General features: G+C 32.8%; 1 protein-coding gene across 7 annotated transcripts in view; it reads left to right on the forward strand.

Annotated features, from left to right (window-relative positions):
- The window catches only part of LOC118185644 (uncharacterized), a 390,931-nt gene that overhangs the window by 337,854 nt on the left and 40,579 nt on the right, over window positions 1-12,498 (forward strand). For all 7 annotated transcript variants that reach the window (XM_085806965.1, XM_085806962.1, XM_085806964.1 and 4 more), the window contains 2 exons: window positions 1,001-1,251; window positions 3,720-4,978. In XM_085806965.1, the coding sequence (XP_085663091.1) occupies window positions 1,001-1,251; window positions 3,720-4,978 (1,510 nt within the window). The remainder of the gene's footprint in view (window positions 1-1,000; window positions 1,252-3,719; window positions 4,979-12,498) is intronic.

The raw sequence follows: 12,498 nt of genomic DNA on the forward strand, positions 1-12,498 counted from the left end.
TGATAGCAAATCTTCAAAAAGAACAATTTTGGCATGTGAATAATCTTTCATACAGTGCACTTTCTTCATACTGTGATTTAAAATGAAGATGCCATAATATACCAGCTTCAAAGTAGTTCAAGCTTTTACAGATACTTCTAGTATAAAAATTTTTCATGGAAATTTTTAAAATTTCATTATTATTTAATAGGGCTATGTTTTCATTTAGTTCTGAACAAATCATTCAATAACATAAGTAAAATTGCCGAAAATGTAACAAAAATATTTAAGTAGTTTATAGTACTGAATAAAATTAGGGCTGTTTTTTTCACTGTTTAGAATGATGGGCCATATAAGAAAGTATGCTCTTGCTGCTTGTTAATCAACAAATTCTTGAATCGAAGTTAGTATTTTTAGGAAGAACTGTATGAAATGGACTTAATGAAATATTCATTTTTCTGTAGTTCTGTTATGATGAAGAATACACTGAATATTCTAGACACTTACGTAAGCAATGGTAGGATTCTCTCGGTTCACACTAGTTTGACAGAATAGCTTCCTAAGAGAGTTTTTAACTCGGACAACCAGTTGTAAAGATTGATCTGTAGTATTAATTTAGGTATTTATTTACGAATAAACCTGCTTAAGTAAAATAAATAGATACCACGGTAATTGATAATTTTATTGCTTGTTTAGTGAACTGTTCTTAAAAATTTTAGAATCCTATCTATTGTGACAAGCATAGCTTTTAGCCTAAAGCAACACCTTTCTGTTGATGGACATATTTGCTGACTATATAGTCTTAAGTAATGCCACCAAATGTATGAATATATAGCTCATGAGATTGTTATGCAAATCTTAGTATGAATTAAGTATTTTGATTCTATTAATGCATTCCGATGTAGTATACAACTTATTTTATACTATCCAATTACCATATATTTAAATATTAATTGCAGATTTGAGTAATGGATTAATAAGAAAAGGTAGAAAATATTTTATTTTCATTTTCTTTTAATAGATGATGAGCAGCTTGGTGGTTTAAGCTCCCTTATAAACACTTCTGGATCTGCTACAATTCCTGTATCATCTGACTGTGTCAATCTGCCTATCTCTTCAATGGCACAAAAGAGTATGAAAACGATTTTGAAGCCACCAAAAAAGAGGTATATTGTTAATGGAGAGTTCAAGTGCCATTCAGAAGTTTCACCTGTTGATGACAGAGATTATCAAACGCAGAATGCATGTTCAGCGTTGCTGGAACTTGCAGAGGTTGGTGAAATAATGAATGCCTAATTATCTTCTTCCAAATTATATTACTATATGCTGTTATGCTCTTGTATACAAGATAACAAATTCTATGGCTTATCACAAGTATGTGAAACTACCAATAATACTACATTCTAAATACATATGCGATATTTGTGCAGCATACTTAAATAAAGTTTAATTAATAATTATGCATAGCAAGCAGTAGACAGCATTCAATATAATAATAATAAAGTACACTGTACATTATCGTCTACGTACACAGTATGCTTTCTTTCTGTTGTGGCTGAGTGTGTTTCCCAGTGGCTAAGTGTTAAGACCTCTGAATACAGGTCCACCTGTTTTAGGTTTGAAACCTGGTGAACAGGCTGGTGCATAGTGGCTTCCATGACTTTTTCTTGTGTAACATGAATACAAACCAGTTTCCCTCAGAAAATCTTCCACAAAGGCATCCCTCTTAAGCAGATAGTCTAATGACTTCACATTCATCTCATATTGGATCCCCAAATACTGACACTGCAGTCTAATGGCTTATTAGACTATAGCCATATTCAAATAATCAAATAAATATAAATACTGTACCTGTATAATATGTTATAAAATACAGTTTTGAGGGATGATAGCACATGCCTTACCCTCAAAACATTACATTAAACATGAAACAATGGATCTGAGCCATGCATATAAGCATACATATTGTCTTACTTGAAATTAGTGCAGAAAAGCAGTGTTTGGGTTGATATACCTAACCTATTTACAGCATATGCGTTTCAAATTCTCTTTTTCAATTTATAAACCATTTTTGACTTTAATCCTCAAATTGATTGGGGCCACTGTGGGGCAAATTACAGATGCTGATTGTGTAAATGTGGAGGAAAGGGGATGTGTCTAGTGGCTTCCTTTCCTTTAAATTATGTGATTTATCTGTGATTACAAGAACTCCTTTCTGCTTTAATCTTTAAAATTTCTGTAATAATTGTGTTTAACTTCTATAAATAATTCTGCCAGAACTTGGAAGCATCATTAATTGTTAGTTCAGTTCATGGTTATTATATATATATATATGCTTCCACTAATCCCTTCATTTGTTTTACATTATTTCTGCAGGTTTTGTTTTTAAATTTTAAGAATATTTCTATGTAAATCAAATTCTGTTAATATCCAGTGGTGGAATCATTGCTCCCTTGCTTCTTATTTTATACAGTGTTGTTTCCAGTTAGTTACATATCTGTATTTTTTAGTCAGTTAAGGAGAGTTTTATCTTATCAGATGCTGGTAATTAATGAAATGAAAAAAATTTCTTTTGGGAAGATTGCAGTTTGTATATGTAATGAACTGTGGATCTCGTACTGAAATATAGGCTTGGATTTTACTCTTATATGAATTTTGTTATTTTCAGTTCAGTCATAGTTAAGAAATATTAGCCTTTTTAAGTGTATATTCAAATATTATATTTCACAGAAAAGAGAAATGTCATTGATTTAATCATTTAATTTTTAAAATTGTTAAAGATATCAAGATTGCTATCTTCACATCACTCAACTATAAAAATATAAAGTCGCACACCACATTTGCCTGATAGCTAGTTGTGACATTGATTTAGGCTTTTGTATTAACTGACTATAAGTCATGTTAAAGTTTTAATTGATCTTGCAGTACATGAAGTTAAGTTGACCATAAATATAAAATGTATAAACTATATGAAATATTACTTATAGGATTTTAGAATCTTCTTGACCCCACCTAAATAACCTCATAAAATTATTAGTGCAGGATATTTTATGTAAAATTATTATGCATGCATTTCCTTCAAAATAAGATTTTCAGATTTCTGTACTTGATTAAAAAAAAAAAAAAAAAAAAAATGTTAAAATTGATTTTTCTAAAATTTTGCATGGTTTTATTTACAGAGTTTTACTCTATTCGTTACAGTCACATTGTTAAGTGCTAACTATCTAGTCTTCCTTAAAATTAAGTAGTTAAAGGCTAGAATTCCTTAAAATGTTGTAATTAAGATTAGAAAGGCACTTCTAAGTTTTCCTAAGCATTTTTTATTTCAAGTTTTTTTGATTCAGAGAATAACTGCGGATATTTATTATATGAATTATATGAATTCAAATTTTGCGTGTTTGCATTGAAGTTTGTGGATTTGATGTTCTGCAATATGTAATATTTTGTGATTCATCATTTAAATGTATTTTATTAAATATAGTAATTTTTTGTTAACTCAGCTCAAAATATTGGAAGTTTTTTTTTTTTTAAAATCTAATATGGCAGATTACAAAGACAACTGTAGAAAGAACAAGTAAAGATGAAAGAGAACCTCAAAACTATATAATCTATAAATCTATTTTTTGTCTCGCCTCAAAATATCTGTCCCATAGTGATCTAGCATCTAGCATTAAGTTATATTTTTTCATAAAAATACTTTTTTAGATAATGATAAAAAATAACCTTTGTTTTTGTTGCAGATATGTACCAGCAGTGCAGCACGGGAAAACTCATCTATTAACTTTGATTCAGATGAACAAGTAAAAGATACAAAAACATATGTTTCATGCGGTGCAATTAAAAATAAGTATTCTATTACCTGTTCCGAATCTTCTGCTAATTCTGCACCTGGGTCTTTGCCATGTCCAGTACTTTGCAGTTTACAGAAGCAAGAAGGAAATGTACAAAATCTGTCTTTCACTTCAGGTTCTAGTAATTCTAGTGATAATTTTCATAACAGGACTAGAAATATTCAACAAGAGCAACCACTTGATTTGTGTAAGAACAAAGGCAAAACAATAACTACTAGCCATCAACAGCTCATTGATCATTTTGTTGATAAATTTTTATGTGATACTCCTGCATCTCAAAGCAACTATTATAAATCAGCTATTATTGATCCTGCATTTTGTAAAATGTTGTCAGAAAAAAGTGCCAGCGACTGTTCAACTTCCAAAGATGGTAAGACTAACCATACTGCATTTACTTTATCTGTTGCTATTGAATCTGCAGTAGATAAAGCATATAGCAAGGATTTTTCAAAATCTTGCAATTCAAATGTGCCAGAATCTAGTGCAATTGTTGAACATATCACAAAAGATGACTGCAAATTTAATGTGCAGATGGAAACAGACATCAGTGTACTTGGAAAATCTCTTGTCTGTGATGATGAAAAGGCATCTAAATCAAATGAAGCAAAAATAGAGAGTACACAAAGTTTTGATAGTAAAAATTTGAAAAACTGTACAGATTCAGCTCCTTCGGGGAGCATAAATAAATTATCTAGCAATCAGGTATCTAAATCAGAATCAAGAATGTGTTCTGAAGTCACCGAAAACAGTAGTAGTAAGTTTTTTTGTAAATTAGTGTCACCTCCAAAGAAATCTCGTGTGTGGTGTAACATTTTTATGAATGAACAGCTAAAAAATAATGTTGAGAGCAACTCTGGTGTTGCCTGTGGTGTAGTATCTAATTTAGCATCTCCAGCAAGACGGAGCTCTCAACGAACTTGTAAGGGTCGGCGATATCAGGCACTTATAACTGAGGGTCTTTTGCAATCATCCAAGGAACGGAAAACAAGCAATAATAGAAAATCTGTTCCTTCTAGTGAAAAGGTAAAAAGTAAAAGCAACTCAGTTACTGAAAATAATGTGTTCCCTTTCTCAAAGAAGAAAAAGAAAAAAGAATACACAGACAAAAATAAAAGTAAAAGAAGTGAAATACAAGAATCAGGGGAAAGGTAAATTAGATTTTATTTAATGAATGTTTCCATTTTAGGGAATTAAATATATTTAATTTTTAAATATGTTGTTTTTTCAGCAATGTGTGAAGTATAAGTAGTGTGCTCTTTAACCTTTTGAAGTTGGAGATTTGAGTCCTCTAAGATTGTTAAAAAGACGGCATTTTTTGTACCTTATGCTTTTTCCTTTTTAAGAAGTCCTTTGCTGTTGTCAACAATGGTATTTTCAGATAGTTTGATTCATCCTGAAAGAAAAACTTTTTTTACCAAAGGAAGGGAAAACTAGGGATTCTTCTGTTTATATAGTTTTCCTTGTAATGGGATAATCTAAAGGTGCAGTTGATTCCAAATCAGACTACTGAGTGATACACAGAAGGGAATATATGTGTAATATATATCGAGAAAATGCAATTATATTTCTCCATATTATAGCCCATACCTTTCTTAAAAAAAGGTGTATGAGATTTTAAGTAGTGTTTTTAATTTATCTTAATAGACACATGCTAATTATAACTCATGTTAATAGACACATTTACAAGTTTTAAAAATGTGTCTTTGAAATGTGATGTTCATTTATGGTTTTATTTCAAAAAGCTGTGAGATTTTTTACTTTGAATGCATTGCCATGTGTTGATATTAGCTAGAGTAAACTGAATCCATTCAGTGTCATTCATTATATACTATTTCTTTTGTACTAAGTTTTCCCATACAAGTGTTTAATTGATTTTTGAGTTAATCTGCAGGTTGACTAACCAGGTTTCAGCACAAACTATTTCTTAGATATTTCTAGTATTTCATTCTAAACATTTGCTGTCCATGCTGTTGCTCAGGGATTGCTAAGCTGTGCCTCATGAGCTACATGCAACTCTTTGATAGTGAAATGCTCCTCACATTGTAACAAGTGATTTTTTTTAAACATAATTTAAAACAAGGCCATGCTACAAATACTATTTTTAGCAATTCAGTAATTTAAGTCAACTAATGAATAAAAGGCAAATAATTACATTTCTGTGATTTATTACTGTGGCGTCAATACTTTTGAATGAATTATTATATGGACAACAGAAGACAAATACATTTGCTAGGTGCTACATTGATAATCTAATATATCTTTTTGATGCTAAGTTTTGCTAAATGGAATTTATAATTATTTCATATTTCAAATTTCATTTTCTGTGCAATGTGTGCTAATATGTTTTTTCTAATGCAGATAAGAATTTAATTAAAATCACTAGTTCTCTTTTTCAGATTGGTGCACTATGTTATTCAAATGCAAACTTTTTACATTACTCCAGAAAGTACTACTTTTCCTTTCATTTTCAGGCTGCCTCTATTAAAATTATTTAGCAGTGAGAAATGAAGGGAGTGGAAAACAGAAAAAATGCTTGGTTGTGTAACTGAATAATAATGGCAGACAATTTTTTAAAAAGTAGATTCTGTTAGAAATATTTTAAGAAAATGTATCTTTAATTGCTGAGTTGCTAGGGGGGGAGTGTTCAGTAAAGCAAATCAGAGAATGAGATTATACTTCATTAAGACCAGTATTAGAAAGCCCCAAAATGAAAGTATATTTAATGTGTGGAATTATGAAAGACAAATGGTATGGCAAAGTCTCAATACTGAACTTCAAACGAAATACCTTACTAATTCATTAAAACATGGTAGAGGTAGCCAAATGGTTTGGGGCTATGTGAATGCTTATGGTATTGGATTTTATTAACAACAAAAGGGATAAATTTAGGTATTTAATTATTTTAACAGAGCACACTAAAAATGGGCATGATGTTTCCTTACACATTTCATCAAACAGTGATTCCTAAGAATGATGCTCGTATTTGGCAACTGTGAATTTTTTATAAGTGATCACATGCGATCAAAATGCCTGTGCAGAGTCCAGATCTCATTCTTTTTCAGCAAATTTGGGATCATTTGCAAGACAAAATTCATAAATTCACTTCGAAAAACTTACCATAGAAGAGGAAATAAATCGAAGCAAATAGCTGTCAAAATCTTGTGAAGTGACTAGTAGACTTGGTGATATTGTAAAAAGGAAAGAATGTTCAACACATTAAAGTATTTTTTAGAGGCTTTCTTTAAAAAAAAGTTTTTGTGCTCCCAATACATTTTGACTATCACTTTTCACATACACATGAAGTATAAAATTTAATATTTCTTTAATATTGTTTTTATTTAATATTCAGATTTTTCGATTCTGTTTGGGCTTAAGATATGACATTTAAGAAAAGTATTTTAAGTTAAATATTTAATTATTGTTTCAAGAAATCTGAAAACTTGTGGTGCCCTAGTACTTTTGGTTTTCGTTATATAGTGGCAGATCCTGAAAACTCCCGAATGTAACCTTTTTGTTAAAGTTAGACCCTCATGCTCTATTAATTTTAAATGCTAATCTCATTAAACCATAGCTGAAGGATCTTTCCTGTGTAAGCTTTCTTGCTCTTCATTATTTTAAAGCTTATTTTCACCATTTTCTTTTGGCAGTGAATATGCATGCCATTTATTGTTGCAGACATATCCAACAAAATGCTCATATTAATTAAATTAAATTCTACTGATTTATGTTTCAGCAAACAACATTTTGTGATATGCGCCATTGCACAGCAATAATAGCTTAGCAATAGGTGTAGCATTTTTAAAAGAATAATAATAATAAAAAAAAAAGAGCGTTTCCAAACAGTCATTTAGCTTCAGTACCTTAAAACTGGTAGACTGGTCAAAATTAAAAAAAAAAAAAAAATGTGGTTATACATTACAGTAATCTTTAGATCCAGCTAGAAGAAATTTTTTATTATTAAAAAAACCTGTGTTGAAATTCTTTCTTCTTCTACAGTTTAAAAGAAAATGAAAACAGGTTTTGGTGTGGAGTTTTTTTTCAGCCCAAAGGGGTTTCAGTCCTGAAGGACTATTACTTTCATTTTGGCATTTTGCGTCAGACTCCTATAAATGTCAGTTCACTTTTCAAATTGTTGCCACAAAATATTAAGAGTCCTGCATTATATTTGAAGAAATTAAATAATGAAAAATCTGCATAAATGTATGTATATTTCTTGCATTGTGATAAAACAACGGTATCTAGAGCCGTCCAATTATAAATGATGTAATCCTACTGCAAATATGGGCATCTGAAATCCCAAATTTGGAATTTGTTTCATATCGATTTCATAATTATTATTTTTGTAAAGGTTTAACGAATTTTTGAGTACCAAACTCAACGATTTAAAAGCAAGCAATGGCAACACTCTAGGGGGAAAAAAAACTTTTCATCTCCAGTGCATCGAACTGTGTATCGGAAATTCTAAACATGCTAATTTTAAAATTATTTTGTGACATTGCTATTGAACTAAATTTTAATGGTTTAAGTGCAAAGAACATGATATTTAATAAACAAAGGTAACACACAAAACATTAAAAAAAAAAAAAAAGAAAGAAAGAAAGAAAGAAAAAGAAAAGGCCCCTTTGCTGAAACATTTCAGATTTTTTTTTTTTTTTTAGTGTTTTGAAAATGACTTGTCATATATGACTTTAAATGCAGTTAAACCCTGATACAGCGAAGCACACTTATAATGAACCTATGGATATAGCAAAATTTTTGTTCCTGTCCAATTTCGTATATACTGAAAGTTATGCTATGTGACTACAGCAAATCTCCAAATGTATGAAAATTGGATATAACAAACTTACTCCCTTTTTTGTATTTTTGAATACAGTACAAAGTCCGTAATCTGGACTCGTCGGGACTTCAGCGATTCCGGATTAGGGGTTTTTCTGGATTATAGATCATCAATTTAAATCTGGTAAGATGGCATGCAGAAATTACGCAGTTAAAAATATGAAATTGTAATTTATGAAATAAAGAGCAATTATTATCTAAAGGGTTCAAATTTTACAAAAAAAAAAAACTGAATATTTATTTGCTTACTTTATTAAACATTTCTTTCAATGCGCGCATGCTTAAAGCATACATTACACGCATGTGTAATGCACATAATGTGTGCACGCGCATTCTTTATGCGCATGCGTAAAGCATACAAAAAAAAAAGTTTATATCTTTGAGGTCCAGATTATAGATCATTCCGGATAATGGACGTCTGGATTACAGACTTTATACTGTAACACTTTCTTTTTTTAGATATTTTTCGAGAATTTTTTCAAGTTCTGAGAAATTATTATTTCTTAAAATCATCTATATTCAGGATGTAAGATTCCACCCACATTCCTTTGATGTTAGGAAGATTAAAAAAATTAATTTTATTTAAAGCATCATTTTTGTCTGTATTCTCAAATGCTGTGCAAAGTAGGTGTATCACCTAGTTCTTGAAGAACCAGTAGCCATAATAAGTGTATCACAGGCTGCTGTATGGTGTCTGCGATCATTAACACGTTGAGCCCTGTGCCGAATTTGCTGTCCTTTCCGTTCAGCCAACACGAGCGATCAAGCGGTGCAATGTTGCAGGGTGATCCGCAACTTCATGCACTGAGTAGAGCTTATCTGTTGGTGAGCTTTGTCGGCTACCGACATGTCATGCACAGGCAGGGCATACATAGTTGTTGACATAGCTTGTGGTCATGAATGTTAATACTGTCGGTCCTGTGGACTGACGCCAGCCATTTGAAAATTCCATTGCCAGTCCCTATGGACCGACGCTGACCAAACAAAAATTCCAGGGCCGTCCACATGGAAAGTTCACTGTCGGTCCCCAGGGACTGACGCCGGCCACACGGAAAGTTCACTGCCGGTTCCCAGGGACCGGCGCCAAGCTCAAAGCGTTAAGTTAGGCTTGAGTGGTTTCCATGTTGCTATTCAAATTCTTTGACTGATTTATCAAATGGAACTGTGTTCAAGGCTGATGCTGTTATGGAAATTTTAAAATTTTTTATATTCAGGAAGTGAAATAATGAATAGATTCTTGTAAGTTTGAGACTGTACGAGTGAATCATCTTCTAGGGCAGTGATCTCCAAACTTTTTTGACCATGTACCCTTATGACGAAAATAATCATAACTTGTACCTCTAATTATATATATGTTATTTGTGTGTGTTGAAATTTTTTTTCTTCCAGAAAATGAATAAAAAAAGTGCAAAATTAAGTTATTTAAATGAAACAATACCTATGTGCATACAGATGATAAATTAGAAGAGATATTTTAAATTATATATTAATGAAAACAATGTGATTCACTTTGTTGACTAATGTCAGAGAAATCTGTTTTGATTCCATCTGTTAGTGCTTTTCAAAGATCTGATTTTAATTCTAATTGATTTCTGTATTTGGTATTGATTGTTGTCATTGCAGAAAGTGCTACTTCAGACAGATACATAGAATTAAAAAAAAAATATGTGAATTGTAATGTTAATTGCAGTAAAAAAAAATTAAGCTCAAATTTACAGACAAAAGCCTGCTTCAAAATTCATTTTTGTATAAAAGTTTTAAAAAGGAAATTAAGTACAGTGGTACCTCGACGTATGAGTTTAATTCGTCTGTAACCTTGCTCGTATGTCAAATTGCTCATATCTCAAAGCAATTTTCCCCATTGAAATTCATTGAAATGCCATTAATCCGTTCCAGCTCCCAAAACACCTCATCAGTTGTTTTTGTTAAGTATTTTTGAATAAGAAAAATGTATTTACAAGAAAAAACATTTATTTATAAATAACAAATACATATTCTATAAAAACATAATTAAAAAATCCACGAACACTACAACTTTCTCCCACATTCCCAAGATTTCCTTTATATCTCTTGTAGGGATAACCTCCTCTATCTCTGGCTCCTCTTCAAAAGTAATTTTTCGTTGAACCACCGTATGCTGCTGCGAATGTAGATCGTGTAGACTGTTCCTCGATGAGTTTGTTCACATCTCTCTCATCCACCTCCAGACCCATGGATTTTCCCAGAGAAGTAATCTCCTCTGCCAATGACACTTCGGGTTCCAAGTCTTCGAAGGCCCTTTCAGCTACAGCCTCAGGCCACAGCTTCTTCCATGCATTGGTTAAGGTCCTCGTTGTAACACCCAGCCAGGGCTGATCAATAATTCTTAGGCATATCATGATGTTAAAGTGGTCCTTCCAGAACTGTCGAAGGGTAAGGTTTGTGTTCTCCGTCACCTCAAAGCAGTGCCGAAAAATGTGCTTGGTGTACAACTTCTTAAAATTAGAAATCACCTGCTGATCCATGGGCTGCAGGATAGGAGTGGTGTTGGGTGGTAGGTAGAGAACCTTTATAAACTTGAATTCTTCGAGTAAATCATCTTCGAGATTTGGTGGGTGAGCAGGGCCATTGTCGAGGACGAGAAAGGCTTGCATGGGTAGGTTGTTTTCCTGTAGATATTTTTTAACAGAATGGCCGAACACCCGGTTTATCCACTCCACAAAGAATTTCCTGGTGACCCACACCTTCGGATTTGCCCTCCACATAACTGACAGTTTTTCTTTTAAAATCTTATGTGACTTAAAGGCTCTGGGATTTTTCGAATCGTGTACTAGCAGAGGCCTGATTTTGCAGTCGCCACTCGCATTGGAGTAAAGTGCTAGAGTTAATCAATCCTTCATGGGTTTGTGACTTGGCATAGTCTTCTCCTCTGCCACTATGTAAGTCCTGTTAGACAGCCTTTTCCAGAAAAGCTCTGTCTCGTCACACTTGAAGACTTGCTGGGGGATGTATCCTTTGTCTTCTATCAGTTCAGAAAACGTTTTGACGTAAACCTCAGCTGCCTTCACATCCAAACTTGCTGCCTCACCATGCCTGATAATGGAGTGAATGCCGGTCCTTTTCCTAAAGTTGTCAAACCAGCCCCAACTTGCTTTAAACGAGTCTTCCGATTCCTCGTGTGTGGAATCTGCTTCAGCAAATCACTGTAAATCACTCGTGCCTTCTCACACATGATGCTTTGTGTTAAGGTTCCTCCTTGAAGCTGTTTCTCTGTCACCTACACCATCAGTAGTTTCTCCTTCTTACCATGGATATATGCCCGGAGCTTAGAAATTATTGTAACGCCTTTAGCTGGTGTTATACCCTTTAACAAATCCTTCTGTTTAAGCACAGTACATATCATTGATGTGCTACGCCCGTACATCCTCGCCAAATCAATTACTCGCACACCTTGCTCATGTGTTTCTGATTTCACGCTTTAATTCAATGGATGTCATCTTCTTCTTCAGACCCATGGTTATAAAAATAAATGTGATAATGTTTTGTAAATGTACAAAAAGCAGAAAACACGAACCCAACTTACTCAAAATGCTTCGAAAACGAGGGAAACAAGCACACAGACTGAGGTCTAGTCTGAGGTGGGAGAAACTGTTAGGCGCTGCACACGACCGCAACATGCGAGTCGCATGTTGTGGTCATGTGCAGCAATGTAGTGTGCGATTCCTTGTATCTCAAATCTTACTCTCATCTCAAAGCAAAATATCGCTCGCTCGGCGTCACTTATCTCAAAACATTCGTATATTAGGGCACTTGTATATCGAGGTACCACTGTACTTGAATAATGAAGATGCTT

This window comes from Stegodyphus dumicola, chromosome X1 (genome assembly GCF_044657685.1).
Source record: "Stegodyphus dumicola isolate Sdum_Otavi_A_Nest chromosome X1, ASM4465768v1".
In the NCBI taxonomy this organism is placed as follows: domain Eukaryota; kingdom Metazoa; phylum Arthropoda; class Arachnida; order Araneae; family Eresidae; genus Stegodyphus; species Stegodyphus dumicola.